Raw genomic sequence first — 18,135 nt, forward strand, 5'->3', positions numbered from 1 at the left:
AAGACGGTGGCTAATAGACATAGCGTTGGTATTAACTGTTCAAGGGATCTATGAACAAATTTATTTTTAACGAAAAAATTGGAGAACTTAAAAAGCGGATTTTTTTTGGTATCAAATCTTAATGATCAGTCAACATCCTGAGAAAGAATTGAAGAATTACGATGCCCGCTTCAGAACAAGTGATTCAAAACGTCTAAAATGCGGTTGTAAAAAAGTCACTCGTAACATTCGGAAGCAAAATACATGAACTATGTGAAAAAGAAAGAGGGATAATGAGTCCATACAACCGTGGACCACATTTCGAGTCAAATAGAAGAACAGTGCTCAATCAAAACTATTAACTCATGGTGAAATTGAGAACTTACATAAAATCATAGCCCTCACCCACAGAGTTGGAGAAGAATTTAACTATGATGTTATATCACTAGAACAGTATTACAGTAATAAACTTGTATCACCATTATGAACTGAATTCCTTAATTCAAGAAGATAACAGGCATAATATTGAAAACAACTCGAATGCTCTATCCCTAAATACATCATGAAACCAACAAAGTCACATGGGAAAACAGATTTCCAAATTTTTTGAAGGTCGATAGTCATTCCAGCAATAACTGCCAAGGCTAACATTTAAGACCTCAATATCTATATACACTAAGCAAACAAGCAATTTTGTAAAAAAAATTGGCTACATTGAAGAGGCGTGACTCTTAGAAATCATGGCACAACTTAAATCTTAACTCTCCGATAAATAGGAATCCTGGGTTACAGGGGGTTGTTGACAATGGGGTCTATCCTCATTTTATCAAGGATGACTGATATCCGATACGATAGAGACGTTATTATTGATATAAAAAATGATAGTACTGAGGCTTAACAAGCCGGTTATATAAAATTTTTTTTTATAGATAATGAAAAAGCTATTTTAGACGAAATTTCAAACATAACCTGGGCTACGTAGGTAAATTAAATGACAAAGGATTTGATATCTGTATCAAAATTATTAGTGTTTTTGTCAATAAGAAAGACAAGGTTGTTGCTCAAGGTAAAAAAGAGAATGGTTTATTTCTTATAAACGTCATGACTACGATAATACAGCAATGACTACGACATTTCATACCATGAAACCTAAGTCCATCATTCCAGAGAACACTTCAAATATGGGCATATTAGCTATCCTTACTAAAAAAGAATATCTCCTGGTATATCATCTTTTAAAACTCAAGAATGTGAAATAAGCCAAATATGTTAGATATAGAATAAAAAAGTTAACAAAATAAGCGTAACTAATAATCAACGTATTTTAAAACGTTTAATGGATATTGACACCTTATATATGGACATACCGTCATATGAGGGTTAAGGTTAGGTTAGGGGCCCAGAGTTAGGAGCCGCAACGGGACGCTAGGTCTAAACGAGTCACCATAATCTATGCGAAGTCTAAACACGAAATAAAAAATCTAATTATTTACTGGATTGTAGGACACAATAATTACATAGAAAATTTATACATAAATGGAACTACCACAGCTGCTGTAATTGAAGAAATAAGAACCGATAAGGGTAGTAAATTCATTAATATTAAACTTGTGCAAGAACTACAAACAAAATGCAGGTGTTAAATTTTCAATGGTAACTAAAAAAACATCTCAAAACATGCTGAGTGAAAGAATCATTCAGACATTGTGTCTTGATTCGTTGCATACTAAAACAATCCGAATTACCAGAAACTTTTCTGGAGCGAAGCTTACGTGACGCGGTACACATACTAAACAACGTTTCAAAAAAGAACCAAAGGAAGTAGCCTACTGAAATTTTTGGATTAAGATCCATCGGAGCAAGTTACTATGAATCTCTAGGTAGTTAATCCTTTCTTATGATTCCCGGAATTAAATAAAAATTTCAAGTCCGGCTCGGTGGCGTTCTTCTTTCCAAACCAATAAATTCTACTATATAGTATGTTTTGAAGACATCTTCCCCTTTGTGATTGCTAAATTCCACCTTCAATCTCTCTTAACATATGATGAAGTTTTTTATATAAAAGACAACAACTTTCCAGTGCTAGTATTGATACTACAACGCAATATAAAGCAAACAGTTCAGCTAGCGAAGATATAACGCTCATGTACAAGCAACTTGCCATAAAAATATTTTAGAAGACATTAATGAACAGACAATTCATAATATCGACTCTAGGAGCGACAAATTAAACAAATACAATAATAACGATTTTAATAAAATTATAATAGTAATAATAATAGTGATAGTAACAATAATACTGCTAATCATAACATAGTATTAATAATAATAACAGTAATAGTAATAATAATGATAACCAACATATTAATAGAAATAATTAACAGTAATTGTGAGAATTTCAATATAAACGATAGACAATTTTATACTCACCCCAATTAAACATAGACAACTGGGAATATTATCAAAGGAAAAGAAAAGCTCTGGAAAATAGTGACCAGAAGGTTTCCCCACCAGGTATGTACTCTTGAAATAATAAATCCAAAGGTTATCTAAAGCATAAGAATTTAAAATATAGCCCTTATAAAAAGGATACCGTTAATATTAAAATACTAAGTTTAACTTACAAACAAATAAACCCTGCAAAAAAAAAATCAAATTGACAAAATAAAATATTGCAATGATGAAGATCAGCTCATTTTAACAAAAGAAATAAAGGGTACATTAAATAAAAGAACTTCCGAGAAATTTTTTTGACACTTGAACTTAAAAACAAAAATCCAGTGATAACCTTTTGACACAAAACTTTTATTTAACGTACAATGAAGCCTTGCAATCGGAAAAGAGAGATAATTACAGAGAATCAGCTAATATAGGAGTTAAACCATGCTTACTCATGATGGATTTGATGTCTTTGATATAAATAGCTTAAATTATGATAATACCATTACAACTACGTGAGATCCATGTTAAGCAAAGCGGGATTGATTGCGAGGGCATATCAACAAGCGCCTGTATCGACTATAAAGAGGTTTTTTCCCCTCTCCTTTCCAAATCATCATTTCGATTACTTATTAATATAGCTAATATTTTTCCAAAACCTATTCACACAGTTAATATAACTACAGCCCTTTGCATACCAAATTACAAAAAAGCAGTCTTTGTAGGCATACTTCGTGGCCAACACATGATATTAAACAAAATAAATTGTCAGAAATGAACCTTCTTAGAGAACACTATAATAAAAAAAGAAAATGCGCTTTAGGAATGAACGTTGTATGGTTTAAAAAAGTCAACTGTCTTTTCACAAAGACTTAGCTGAGAAACCTATCTCAAAATTCTCTGTTGGTGATAAATCTAAATGTAGACCACCTTTACCCACCTGTACTAAAATTAAATCCCCCACTATTGGGAGCAATAATACTGAAAATTTTAGTCTAAAATCGGATCTTTACGTAATATTTGCCGCTAGCACTAGGCCTGATACCACATACACGGCATTCATCCTGAGCCAATTCCTCCATTGGAACATTGAAGAACATATGAAATTAGCACTTAAAACTTAATTATATCAAACAAGAAATCTTTCTCTTCATAAGTGGAATAGCTATTCTGATAACAATATCTTAATGGAGTGTTATTGTGAATCCTCTTGGGCTGACTTCTACGACTATAAAACCGCCAGGGATTATATTATTTTAGTTAACGGATCTCTAGTGCAGTGGTCTTCTAATATAGATAAACAAAAATAAATAAATTTTCTTGAGGCCGAGTACATAGCTTTAAGCAAGACTATATCAAAATATTGCTCCTAAACAATATACACTTAGAAATTTTTTCAGTCTATGGATTAAAAGTAAAATTTTATACTGATAACGAAACAGTAAAAAGAGATAGTTAAAGGTGATGCATCGAAAAAAAGGGTAAGACATATTGACATAGCTTATCACTACAATAAGGATGAACTACATAAAGAAAGTACTTACATTGGATATATACCCTCTAGACTAAATCTGGCAGACATATTTCCAAAGCCACTCATTTCAAAAACATGATTTTTGGATAACTGCTTGTCGGAAAGTAATATATTATATGGAACTTTAATAGACTAAAAGCTACAAAGTTTCAGACTAATATGGAATTGAATACTCCCGAACATTTTTAATTTTTATGAAAATTCGTAAAGTTTATGTATAAAAGCGATACAAACCTAAAATAAAGTCAACCCCTAAAGAGCTCCTCCTTCCTAGGTGAGGAGGGCACAATCAGTGAGACCTGGCTGGCAGTGGTGCTGGCTTAGTGTCTTTAGGTAACCTCAGTCTTGTGTTTAAAGCTGCCCCCGGTGGTAATTTTTAGCGGATTTCCACTACACTAGACCTTATATGGTGGGGGTCGTATCCGATATTTCCATTTTTTCAGCCTCTCAGGGCAGTCATGATAGCTCTATGAAGAACTTGCGGGCACTAGTGCGCCAACTCCTGAAAAAGAGGGAATTTAGATTAAGCAGCTTAAGGCCCTTTCCGGATACCAGCCGTGGTATGCCAACGCCCAAAAAAAAAAAAAATTAAGTAAACTTTTATTCTTTTTTTCTTTGTTTCGTTCTATTATATTGCTATGAAAGATACACTATTTTTCTTTGAATGAGATGGTTACAAAGAAATCTAGGCGGGAACTGCTGTTTACCCTGGAGCGTTACCACCCGGATAGGTACACACTCCTTCATACCTCAGAAACAGTTTCAAAATACCACATCGAAAATGACACATTTTTATAGATCAAAAAAAGACAATATTTAAGCTCATAACACTGACGAGAAAAATAACCCAAATTTTTTTATGATAATAAGAAAAAACTGTGGATATAATTTAAAACCCAAAAATTGTTAAAACATGGTAAGTAACCAGGGGATTACACAACATAGAGTATACTCTGACAACATTAAACCTAATGCACTTCAATAAAACCAAAAAAAAATTTCTCGTAGTATGAGGAAACCCCTAAAATTAAACCGCTCCTTTAAAATTAGAATTATTTTCGACGAAACCAAACTAAAGATATTGGCTGTCATGAAAATCAGATTACTCATAAAGCTGGCAATTTACCTTTTTCCTAAAGAAAAAACAGAACACGTGATAAATAAAGGGGTTTTTAAGATTTTCAATACAAGATAAAAAACCAAAAACGATTACTAAGCTCATTGCACAAAAATTTTTACTTGTCATGTGTTATGCAATCGTAGAACAAAGACATTACTAAGGTGTAGCTATTAAAGAACTGAAGCCTTAAATGCACTTTGAAATAGTTGACGCAAATAACTTAGATAATGAAAAAACTATCACAACTACCTGGGATTTCATTTAAATTAAACACTCAATTTAAAGCGAGACTGCAAGAAATTTTAAAACATATAAGACATTGCCCTTTTTATATCATTTCTCATACTACTCCTTACCAAGGTCAAAAATTAAGAAAATAATCTATACGTTAGTATAACTAGGATTTTACTTACTAGGTTGCAAAAAATAGTTTACATGCATTTAGCACAAGAAATTTGATTGTAAGCATAAACAACTGCCTATAAAAAAACCTTCCGATATAACAATAAAAAAAGAAACCGTTTTTTTAAAGTTTATGTTGCTATTGTGCAGCTTAATAGAATCAGCTAGTCCTTTTTTTCAAAGACTTATTTAACAGGCTATAATAAAATTAAATTAATAACGCATATTCTCTTTCATGAAACTATCATAGGTAATTATATTAATGACTACATAAAAGTTGGAGTTCAGGAAAGATTACTTTCCGCTTTATAAGAAGGTATATAGTATGAGAGTATGCAACACATAGTATACAAGGAAGACTCTTAATGGATAACACCCAAAGACTATCTTTGCCCGCCTGTACTAAATTTAAACCTTCCACTGATGGAGACACTAACATTCGTATTATAATATAATTGGCTCTCAACGGAAAAGTTCTGATAGCCCTAGACTTGGGATCTTAAATGCATCATCTGTGCTAAATCAAATTCTCCACTGCAATAATGAAGAACATATGAAAGTTGCTATTAGACACTAAACTACCTATATCAAACAAAAAAACTTCTACTCTATATAAAATGTAATGTCTCCCTGACAGTAGTTTGCTAGTCGAGTGCAGCTCTAATTCTTTTAGACAACTGTAGAACTACCTTGTGTTACATTAACAACCCTCCAGTGCAATGGGCACTGGACCTATAGACAAGACAAGAAAATTAATGTTTTCTTTTGAAAACGGATGACGTCTCGAATACACCAGCTCTGAAAATTGTATTTAGAAATTTTACCATATTTTGAATTTAACAAGAAGTTTTATAGGGATAACGGAAAAGTAAAAGGTATGGTGATATGTGTCTCTTCATATAAGAAGGTAAGGCATATTGACATTGCGCATCACTTTATACATAAAAGATGAGCTTTCGGGGAAGGCCTACAAAATTACTCTCGAGTTATAAACATAACCTCGAAATCAACTTTGTTAAAGACTTAATTGTATAGAGGTTAAACGCCACCAATAACCTAGATATAAATTTGTTTATAGTGTAAGGGAAGTGTTTAAAGCAGTTCATATGTAATTCATAAGTTTGACTCGCGCACCAGTTGCGGTTGCAGTTTTATTTTTCTCTGTTTGTTGTACAATCGGGTTTGGGGCCCCAGGAGGATCTATAATAATCAAATAAATTTTTAGCCTTTTCAAGTACTTCAACTTACTTTTAAATCATTTTACTGTCTACACTACACCTTATATTACTTAATATAATATTACTTTTCTGGTTATAATATATAAGTTCTCGAAGGCGTACAGCATGCAAAACCAACAGAGAATATTTCCGAACATTTCTAATATTTTTTAGAAATATCTTATCTAAATTTATATATAAGCCATACAAACTGAAATGAAGACAATCACTACTCTTTAAATTTATTGTTTTGTTAACGTACTGGTGGCCTCTACTATTGCACACGTGAATGCTTTAACCGGCGAAATTCACCTCAAGTTATATCACAAGATTAATACAAGGAATTACAATTATTATCGTAGAAAGTGTATTAGGAAAAACATTAATTACGATGTTATTATTGTAGATTACTGGCTCTCTGAGAAAAGCCCGCTTGATTCCTTAACGAAGAACCTTTAAATTATTGGTGTTGCTATATTCATCCGGTTTCTAATGGATATACAGATAATTTTAAAAACTTCCCAACATGAAATTAAATACCGCTGATCAAGACACCATTTTTCGTACGTCGAAATTTTTTTGCTGCCAAAGATCATTTTGCGAAATATTTTTCTAGTAAGTCTACCAGCATTGATGACCAGCTGTTGCTCGAGAGCTATACCATTATTGATTTTCGTAAACTATCCATCTGTTACTGAAAGGTTTTCCTAATGTTCTCGATGTATTTATTTTTAAAATATATCTTCAGAATACTCTATTATTACGTGCACGCTCTGGTATCCACTCATAATCCGTAATTCTAAAATTTCTCATTGCCCTGGTTAATTACCTTAATTAATCTTAACAGAAATAAATAAGTCACGATTATATAATATTTTTAATGTAGATGTAAATGCTGCGAATGAGAATTATTAATTGTCAAAACACTCTCTATCACGAAGATTACTTCGGAAATAATTTTTTTTTAACTAAGGAGACTACATAACAAAAGTCTTCTTCACAAGTCTTTATTTACTTGTGTTATAACAACCTTAGGGGAAGTAACTAGAGCAAATCATGCCAATCAAAGGCAAGAGCATGGGCATTCGCACAGGACTCGCCCTCTTAAAACTAAGATAGTCTAATTATATCATAATCCTTAAAAATCTGAAACCTTTACAAAAACCATCTTTTAAAAATTTATAATTTTAAAATGGAAATGTGTCCAAGTGAATCAACTGTGATAAGAATGGCCACTTAGATTACAAGTTATTTGAAAAGGAATCCATCCTCCTGTCTTCCCTCGGTAACGGTAGATGCTGTAAACGAGATGATAATTATAAAGCTTGACATTAAAAAGGCTTCAGATTCGAATAATATTCTTGTTTACCTTGGCACTGTAGCCATTTTTTTAAAAAACTTAGTTATTTCTACTCTGAAATTAACTATTTCGCAATCTTTGAAAATTTACTATTGGTAAACTTGTCCTAAAACATCATGACCTTTACAATGTGTAGTCAACTATTGAACTACTGGTTTCCTATATTTAATAGGAAACGTTTTGAAAGCGAGTTAGTGTTACATTAATTAATTATCTACTCGCCATATAGCTCAACAAGAATAACACGAATATGGTAAAACTCGCACATCTACCGCAACAGGTTCGAGTCCTAGTGGAAGTTAAGAAAGATTTGACATAATGAAGCATTTTAAGTTATTGTAGAAGGTAAATACTCTTAACTTAATATTATATTTTGAACAAATGGAATATTGGTTTTTAATGTGAAATTCCCTTATCATTCTTAGTTGGCATGTGCTCAACTGTTCCACAGGGTTTAAACCCTATGTTCTTTTCAACTTACATGTCCGATTTTTTGACATCAGACCATTGAACTCGTGCTTATGCAAATGATGTAGCAATATTTTCATCCTTAGAACTTAAATTGGTTGACTTTCTATCACAGAGTTGTCGTCTAAATATAGAAAAATGGTACAATACCTAGAAAGTTAAGGTTAACGTTTCTAGGATTAAAAATCATTCACCTTTATAAACAAGCGTAAATCACAGGACAAAAGGTTGCCTATCCGCAATATCGAAATTTCCTGATATTCTGAGATTAGGTACTTTGGAGTAGTAATAGATACTAAACTAGAATATAGTAAGCATCTTAACTATATTATTAAAAAAGCAAAGTTGTGAGGTTATTAGTTAACTGTCTCTTTTTTTTCTCCCACTTGGGAGGTTCTTTTTGTTCTAATCTAATAGAACAAGATAATTAACAATTATATAGTGTTAGTTAGTTTGATCCTTCTAAAGTAGAACTTGTTCCATTCTTTCGGGGTTACTGTTACTTTCAAGATAGCAGGTTTATCAAATTCCGATCCTTCGCATAGTAACAGGCTCCATGAATTATATCAAATATATAGCTACGTTGTGATCTAAAGCTTCCTACGAGAAGAAATACAATAAACCAATAACTTAAGAAACTTTTGCCAAAAGAGTGAATACCAGAACTCTAATAGAAAGGGCTACAAATTTCGACTCTAACTTAGAAGAACCTTCGTCCTCGAAATCTACTACCGAGCTGAGCCTCATGAAGCCCTCTTTAAGGAACACTTGTTTAAACCAAATCTATACATATGTACATACATAAGGTGAGGAAGTAGCAAAAAGCTATAGGTAGTTTGGCTACATATTGCTATTGCGATAAAGAAATCAGAAAATAAAACTATAGTTAAGGTAAAAATGTTGCCCCACCACATGATTTTATTTTACTTATACTAACTTGGCTTAATCTCTGAACTATATCCTTTTCGGTGGAGAGGATGATGCTTACCTTTTTTGCAAGCTAAACTCAATAAAGAAATAGCTTGCGTTCTTAAAAAGTTTTTAATTTTAAGTTCGTTTTTTATCTGCTCTTAAACCAACCTTAACCAAGAAAAAAAATTTTTTTTAGCAATGGAAACACCTGAAGATTTTGAGGCTACCCGTTCTTTGAGGAAAAGACGCGCAATAAAGTTTTCAAGTTTCTATTTTAATTCTCTGTTGTTTATAGTATGTGTCTCATTTTGTTTTTTAGAATCTCAGCCTAGTTGTTCGCATTATGTCGGTTACGTAGAGGACGGAGAGAGTGTTTCCTCTATAATGAAAAAGTTTGAAGAACTTGAGAAATATAAGGAACAGTTAGCATTAAATAAGTAACACTGTTTTTTAGAGTTATTATAATATTGGTGTTATACTCTAAATTTACTTACTTATTTTTGAAGAGCTTTTTAATGATTTGCCCTATTTTTATCTCATAGATGACAGTTAATTTTTAATATTCATAAAATATAAGTGATAAGCATAACCTTCAAACTATTGAAAATACTGAAACTCATTCTCTACCCGCTTCTAACGAAAAAATTTTAACTGAGGAGCAACTTGAAGAAATTTTTAAAAGGACCTCAATGTTTAGCGCTAAGTCTATTATTAATAGTTAGTATTTTCCTTAAATTTTTATTAAAAAAAAATATATCGGTTATTGAATTTTTTTTATCTCGCCTTTTACCTGGGAATTAATTTTATTATAATTCCTTGTTATTAAAGATAATGCAGTTATTTTTGACTCCTGGCTGAGCGAAGACGAGGATTTAATAATAGAAGCTCTGGAGCTGCCTAACGAATCGGATTATGATAATGATAGGTACTTTTATCATACTAGTTATTGTTAAAGTTCGATGTAATATATAAATATATATAAAAAATTTTATATAATATATAGTGATTATAGCGAGGATGAAGATTTATGGGACGAAGATTACATTTCATGTATAATTTTTCCGTCTTATTTATCTCTATCATTAAAGCGACTACTAAAACAGATCGCAAGAAAAGGAAAAACAGAGTTAATAAAGGCCTTTTATATGACAAGAAAGAGAAACGAAAACTGTTAAGAACACAAGTGAGCGTCACTGCATTTAATAAATTTAAGTCCTTTTTTTTAAAACGTGAAGGCAGTACTTATTAGAACGCTCGCATCTTCTTACTGGAGGACAGCGAGCTGCTATCAAGCGTAGAGAGAGGTGCTTATTTTCTATTATAATTATTCTCTAAGCTATGTAAAATCTTCAAAAAAGATTTGTAGATCCTCGACGGCCTACTTACGTGCGCCTTCCGGAGATCCCTTTGCCGCTTTCTTGGTGTCCGACTATTGAGCCGCTACAGGACAAAAGCCTGCAACTCCCTCTCTGTACTCGGTAGTTTTTTTTTTTAATTTTTGTTTATAGTTTTATAGTTATTAGTTATATATGGAATACAGCTACTACGAACTTGATCTCCACAATAATATTGGTATACACCTTTATTGCTTCCACATAAGGAGCTATTTGAGCGTCCTATTTTTGCAGATCGTCTTCATGAACTTCTCCATCCAGAACGTTTTGTTTGTATATATATGGATCCTCCGCTTTCTGACGATCTTGATAAATCTGGAAACACTATAACTGTGGCCCACTTGGTTGGAACTGTTTGTTATAAATAGTCACCTCGTTTATTTTTTTTTAAAATTTTTTTAACAAAAAAACTCTGTGTTTCTCAGGAACGTATGAGACTTGACAAACTTTTGGACACTGGCTTTATTTTTATTTGGCTCGAAAAGCAATTCGTTGTGCAAATTTTCAGTAACAGCCTTATTATTGATCTTATTTGGCATAATTTTTTTTTATTCTAAAGATCTCATGGCCCGTTGGAACTTCCGTTACGTAGAAAACATTTGTTGGTTGATGAAAACAATCGACAACAAAATCCACAAGGAGCCGGCCCCCTACTTGTTAAAAAGCAAACTCACGTGTTACATCTTCAGAAAGGTTTTACTGTATTTCAAGTTCAAAAGCGCTACTCTTATAGAATTGCCGGGTTTTGCGTAGATCGACCGAGAAATTGAACTTCGCCATCAGCGCAATTGCGATGTGGTTATCGACTTTGTTCAGCCTATCCTTGGGGGGTCTCCTCGCACTGGTGGGTCTCTGTAGAAAATTTTTGTTTCGATTTTTTTTAATCATTTTAAAAAGACTACAGAAAGTGCTACCGGCCAGATCACTACTTGTATGCCACAATCGAAACGCTTCTGCCTGACGCCCGCTGTGCGTGCAATCGCCAAACCAACACTCCACGTGTCCACGTCGGACAATGCCTCGAGCTGTTTGTTCTTTACTGCTTAATTATTTTTTCTGAGTAATGAACTAATTGCATTAGATGGTCTAGAAAAAAATCCTATAGACAAGGCTGGACATCCGTAGCTTATATAAAGGAGACGTAATTCTGTAGCTTTTCACACTTCATTAGTTAAAAAAAAATTATTATAATCTCTTCTGCATTAGTACAGTATATCGAATAAATAGTTATCCCTTTTATGTAAAAAAAAATCAATTGTTTTTTCATTGCAGTTTTTGAGGCTTACTGCGGTAACGAGAACTTTAAGCACTTAACAATTTTTGATTGTGATTTGTAAATACTTTTCAAAGGTTAAAAGCGCTTTGTTACTTTTCAATAGAGATCTTGCTCCTCCTTATTATAACGTGCAAGGCTAGGAAGAAGCCAAGGGGGAAAAAAAGGTCGCCGCCTTAATTACAACAATTAATGTGTGCTTAAGTAAGTATAAATATTCAAGATTAAAAGGTTTAAACTCCTTAAAATCGAAATTGAATAAAGATAAGTTCATTAAAAACACAATATGTTATAATAAAAAATATATTGAGTTGAGCGCTTCAGTAACCGTTTATAAAATTTTAGGCTTGATTTTTAAGTAATAAGATTTTATGAAGGCTCAAACTTCTTAAAAGCTAACTTTTAACTAAACTAAATTAAAAAGTGCACTACTCCAATGAATATATAATAATCCCACTTAGTTGGTTTCTTCTCATGAAAGACTAAATAAAATAAAGCTATATTATAAAAACTACTTTCTTTCTCTGCTATAATCCTGAGTGTTTATAAAGTTTACTTTAATGTGTATGATAAAGACGTTAATCTTTTCAACCGATAACTATAAAACGTTTTAGTTAATAAAATTTTTAGCAGAAAGCTTAGCAATAATATTTCTTCATTTATAAAGCAAAAAAGCGAGCAATCCTTAAAGCTTTGAAAGAAGTAACTCGATCCTGTGTCTGTCGCAGAGAGGAACTCAGTGAAATATAAAACTAATGTTTTTTAAAATATTTCTAACTTCATAATGGGCTGCCCCTTCTTATTTTTCTGTCTAAATTTCTTGCTTAGTTCTCTTCTTTTCTTCATATACAGTTCTTTTTCCTTCTTGTTCTTTAAAAAATTTTTATGTCTTTTCTATAAAGATGTATTTGGTAAACAAATAAAGTAACAACAAAAAAGACAAACCTCCTTTTCTATACAAGCTTTAAGTTTTTCTTTCTCATATTGTTTTTTAACTTTTCGAAAAGGATCGCTCAGTGACACTTTATTGGGCGGACGCCCACCTCTATTAAAACCGTTAAAAACTACATTTTCTTTAGTAAGAGAACCAGGAAGGTTTTTAGCCGAAACTGAAGTGCCAAAATTGTTAGCCTCAGTAGAAAAGGAAAAGTTTAATATTTAAACTGTAAACGTACTTCGAAAAATAAAATGTTTAAAGTAAAACTAGATAAAGGTCTACCTCTCTTTCCGATGGTTCGGGAATAATTCTTTGGTCAATATGTTTATTTTTCTTTTTTAATTTATTATAGTCCTGAACATTTTTTTCCTTGTAAATATATTCGCATAAACACGAACGAAATTATTAAACTGGGTAAAACCTTGTTAGGTATACGAGGAGACTGTGCCATGAAAAAAAGTAATAATATTTTTTTTTTTACTAATTTGTAACGATATGTTAATTGATTCTCCTCCACTGTAAGTACAGTAATTAGGCATCATTATGACACGTGATTTCTATTTTTCTTGGTATTCTTTTTTGTTTCTGAACGACGCCCTAGTGAACTCCTGTGAGCTCAATTTTTTAGCGAATACCTCTTTTTATAGCTGTTTACTCTCATAAATACTGCGCCTCAACTCGTTTTGTAATTCTTTCAATTATAGAGTAAAGGTAGGAATGAGAGAAAGAAAGTTTACAGTTTCTTTATGGAATAGTTTCGCAGCAGCGCCAAAGTTTGTAGACTTCTGTTTATTTCAACTTTTATTGGTTCTCAATTATGTCGACAAACTTCAGCTACTTTAAGTTTTTACTTAAATAGTCTTATTTTGATACCCGGATTTTAAAGGGTAAAGCAAAGTACAGATGTTACATTTCAGCGTGGCCGCTGGCTGATAAGCCAACCCGCCTTTGTCTTGTAATAGACTTTTACACCGGACGGGATGAACAATTGTTATGTTTAAAAAGAAATTTTTACTATGTACATCATAATATCTGCGCATTAATGGTAAACAATAAATTGATTAAACTTGTAAACAGTACATTAAAGCCCGTCAGTAACGCATAGCAAAGCTAGGTTTAAATTGCCAAATAAATATGGAAATATGAACCTATCTTGCAAGTAAGCTATAATGACTACGCTTCGCTGTCATCACATATTATACTAATAATACGTTCCTCAATTTTTGTGTGCAACATCAGTTAGGCGCGGAGAAGTAAAGAAAATTTTTTAAAACTGGGAACTATTTATTGAACCAAATACTAAGGAAAAGTTAATTATCTCTTGATAATAGAATTGTAGAATGTAAAGCTTTTGTGTTCATTGTTTATCTACCAATTTTAATTGTACCTTACACTTAATAACGTCGTCTATTAAATTATTGGTCTATTTTCGACAGTCTGGTTTACATTTATTATAGACCGAGGCTATTTTTAGAACTGAGGCTAGACTTCCTTTAAAAAAACTAATCTCACGCGCTCAGTACGATTAATGGCAATTATTTATTTCATACGTTAATCGTTTGTACATGACCTCCCCCATTTAGGGTTACGTCAGGGGTAAAGGTTACGAAAGCATACTGGGCGTACTTATAGTATACAGCGACGAAGATAAGACTCGTTAAAAAAAAGCAAAAAGTGTAGCTCTTTAGAATATCTACGAGAAACTAGAAACTTAAAAGGATTAAAAGATGCAGTTAGTCACTATAATATTAAGAACTTATACTTTATTGAATTAGAAACTTTAGTAGAAAGTATAACTAGTACAACACTTAAAACATAGTGATATATAAGTAAGAATTTTTGAAGCTTGACTAGACATTACAGTAGGTTGAATTAATTCTTGGTAGAATTGTTCTAAGAATATTAAGCATCCGTTAGGCTTCGGGATCAGCGGGCTGTTTTTAAATTTTACTTGTCGTTACAAATTAAAATTACTACTAATGACGGAGAAAGAAAAGCAAAAAACTTAAAAGCTAGTACGTTAAACGAGAAATTTATATTTCTTGTGCTTCATTATATATAAAATTGGTTAGATATTTGTTTAAATGCGTTATACCTTCAAATTATAAAAGGTTTTTAGTGTTTATATTTCTAGTGCGTAAAGTATTCAGTATATACTTATGTTTTTAAAGTGATAAATTTAGAACATTAAGTATTAGTTGGTACAAACAATATTTTGTACAAGGTTTTCAAATTCTTTACATATCTAAGTACGCGAACGTCTGCTTACTGTCTTTGTGGGTTAGCACTTCAGCTATATATTCCACCTTGTATGTAAAACTGTGTATATTTTTGTCGCACTTTGCTTCATAGTAGTCCTTTTGTTGTAGGTGCCCGCCCCCAAAAAAGTCGGAGCATCGTGTCTTTCTAAGATGTATTAAGCGACCTTAGGTATTTATTAACTGCTGCTAGAAAGATTTCGTCATGGTTTTGTAAGTTCTCTTCAGTCGTTAATAATGTCCGAGCGAGTGAAGTTTTGCTATATACCCAAACCTTTCGATAGGGCTGTCATAGTTTATATTAGTTTTAATTAGATTTCTACGGTTTACTAAAAGTTTTTGGCTAGCAGTAAAATATATTTTACTAAATTTTTCTTTTAAAGGCTTTGCCTAGTTGTGCTATAAGAGTTGCATAATTAGTTAGGGGTTCAATTAAGAATTTTTCCATGTCAGAGCATAGGATCTTTCAAAAAGGTATTGTTTATGTCCATATTTTATAGTTTTAGAGATTGCAATAAAACAGCCTTGCTAGTATCAACAACGTCAACCCTAACTACATATTACATATTTATATTTCCCAAGGCCATGTTAATTAAGTAGACAGTCTTGTTGGACTACTTCATTTATGGTTAACTACATACCTTGAAGATTGAATGTGAGTAGAACTTTTAAACTTTGATGTAAGAAAGCTGTGCATAAATAGTCTGGAATTTTGAACAAGTTTTTAATTTGTGCCACAGTTAAATGTAGGTAGTCTGCTTTTATCGAGGATTAAGTAGAATGTTTCACGATTTTCAATATCTTTCTCATCTCTCTACATTAAGTTGGCTCTTATTTATTTCTCGCGCTGACATGCTACAGACGTTATGAGTAAATAACTTAAACTGCCTAACGTACATTCCCCCAGGTGAGAGGGGTCAGAGGTGCTCTCTTCCTGCAAAGATGCTGCCTTCAAAAGCCTTGTCCGGCTTGAAGTGAAAAACTGCTAAAATAGGAACTGCATTATAAGAAATGTTTTTTTTTAGATCATGTGAGTAACTTCACTAACTTTATAATACATAAAAAAATTATCTTAGTAAGCCTACGTCAGTATTAATGTCATACTTACTATCACATGACCATGATATGTTATATCGCATTAATTATTTTACTAATATTATATTAGATATTACCACTAATATATTAATATTATCACCAATTAATGCTATTATCAGGATTACTTTATCAAATTTTAGTAAAAATCTAGCATTTAAAGTTATTAGCGAAGAGAGTTAGGAGGTGTTTCGGTAGCCTATATTTGAGAAAGTGAGAGGAATTATTATAAAGGGAATTTAACAATACCGTGGTCGTTTTGAGAAATTTTCCCGAGTAATTTTTATTTTTTTCTCTCTCCATTAAATTACATATATATATATAGGGATGTAACGCTTAATAAACTTTAACCGCCCCCTCGTGAAGAAAGATGATGGGTCGAGAGTGATGGAGATAGAGGTACGCTTTTCGCCAATGTTTCTGCTATTCAAAACGTGCCAGGTGCTCACTATACTGCTAATGAAGATGTGTTCCCTCAGCTGAGTTTACCCCCTCCCCGTTAACTACGAACCACTTAATCTAGATAATAATTGACGAGATGCAAGCAATTGTCGGAGCGGTGCCTAAAAGAAAAGCGCCTGGCCCCGATGGCATCGCTAATGAGGCGTCGAAGAAAATGCACTAATAGGGTGCGCTATCTTCACCTCCTTATAAAACCTTCGATGCTTCTTGGTGCCTTTCCGATTCGATGGAAGAGGGCGACTGTTGTGATGCTACTAAAAACACATAAACTGGAATCAGCATCTAGCAAGTACCGGCCCATCAGCCTACTGTCATAAACCGGCAAAGTGGGTGAGGCCGTTTTACTAAGCCGCCTTAGAGGTAGTTGATGCACGGAACACTTTACCGGAGATCCACTTTGTATTTCGGCAAGGGTACTCAACGGCTCACCAGCTCCTCCGCTTAACTGAAATGAACTACTCGCACTTTTACCATAAGAAGGCAGCAGGCGCTGTTTCCCTTGACGTTGAAAAGGCATTTGATCAAATTTGGCATGATGGTCTGCTGCACAAATTGTGCTCGTTATTCTTCCCTCATTACCTTTGTAACATGCTAAATTCCTATATCTGAATGGTCGCGTCTTCAGCTTGCGCGTAGGGGATACCCGGTCGCCCCTTCGATCTTTGAGAGCAGGGGCCCCATAGGGATCACTTCTCTCGCCCCTTTTATTTACAATTTACATGAGCGACGTGCCCTTGCCGTCTGACCCACATACACGAACCGCCCTCTACGCTGATAAACGACCGTATATTCCTCTTCGAATTCTCCCTCCTTGCTATGCAAACATCTACAACACTATCTTGACGCCCTTGCTGCCTGGTGCCTCGATGGGAAGGTTACTATAAATGCGATGAGGAGCAAAGCTGTATTGATTTCAAAGAAATGCGTCCCTTGGTTAATGCTCTTAATCTTTAACGGCGTTAAGGTTTTATGACGTTCTCAAGCGAAATACTTAGGAGTTAATCGATAACAAATTTCCCCGCGGCCTAAAGTAGGCTATGTAGCGTCGAAGGTCAAGGCAGCAGCCACGGCCCTTTCTCCTTTACTTTAGGGCAAGAGTAAGCTTTCTCTGTGTAACAAACGGCAATTGTATTTGTCTTATCTCCAGTCAATAATGGTCTATCTGCTGCTTGGACCTACGACTCCACTGCGATAACGTCGGCACTTCCAGTGCGACAGAAAAAATTGCTGCGTGTTCTGATAAAGGCGCTGTGGTTCGTGCGAAATGATGCTCTTCACCGGGACTTTC

General features: G+C 33.3%; 1 protein-coding gene and 1 long non-coding RNA gene across 2 annotated transcripts; one reads left to right on the forward strand and one right to left on the reverse strand.

Annotated features, from left to right (window-relative positions):
- The first annotated feature begins 9,502 nt into the window (after positions 1–9,502).
- LOC135144525 (uncharacterized) lies at positions 9,503–12,176 on the forward strand. The gene is made up of 17 exons (XM_064076554.1): positions 9,503–9,570; positions 9,628–9,696; positions 9,751–9,868; positions 10,009–10,148; positions 10,260–10,356; positions 10,435–10,481; positions 10,535–10,614; positions 10,671–10,735; positions 10,790–10,909; positions 10,972–11,003; positions 11,060–11,169; positions 11,251–11,332; positions 11,385–11,518; positions 11,579–11,669; positions 11,723–11,852; positions 11,907–11,995; positions 12,098–12,176. The coding sequence occupies exons 2-16, from the start codon at positions 9,630–9,632 to the stop codon at positions 11,968–11,970; spliced, it is 1,377 nt and encodes a 458-aa protein (XP_063932624.1). The 5' UTR covers positions 9,503–9,570; positions 9,628–9,629; the 3' UTR covers positions 11,971–11,995; positions 12,098–12,176.
- Positions 12,177–12,758: 582 nt separating this feature from the next.
- Positions 12,759–13,218, reverse strand: LOC135144508 (uncharacterized). Its single transcript, XR_010283173.1, has 3 exons — positions 13,044–13,218; positions 12,877–12,992; positions 12,759–12,817 (listed from the first exon to the last, which is right to left on the reverse strand). It is a non-coding gene; the product is annotated as an uncharacterized LOC135144508 (long non-coding RNA).
- Positions 13,219–18,135: the final 4,917 nt, after the last annotated feature.

Source organism: Zophobas morio, unplaced genomic scaffold, assembly GCF_036711695.1.
Source record: "Zophobas morio isolate AGI-343-1 ecotype UQ-CSIRO unplaced genomic scaffold, CSIRO_AGI_Zmor_V1 ptg000106l, whole genome shotgun sequence".
In the NCBI taxonomy this organism is placed as follows: Eukaryota; Metazoa; Arthropoda; class Insecta; order Coleoptera; family Tenebrionidae; genus Zophobas; species Zophobas morio.

Coding starts and splice junctions, on each gene's coding strand:
- LOC135144525 (XM_064076554.1), top strand. CDS start 9,630: ATGGAAACACCTGAAGATTTTGAGGCTACCCGTTCTTTGAGGAAAAGA. Junction 9,697..9,750: donor ACGCGCAATAAAGTTTTCAA/GTTTCTATTTTA, acceptor TTTGTTTTTTAG/AATCTCAGCCTAGTTGTTCG. Junction 11,670..11,722: donor TGGGGGGTCTCCTCGCACTG/GTGGGTCTCTGT, acceptor CATTTTAAAAAG/ACTACAGAAAGTGCTACCGG.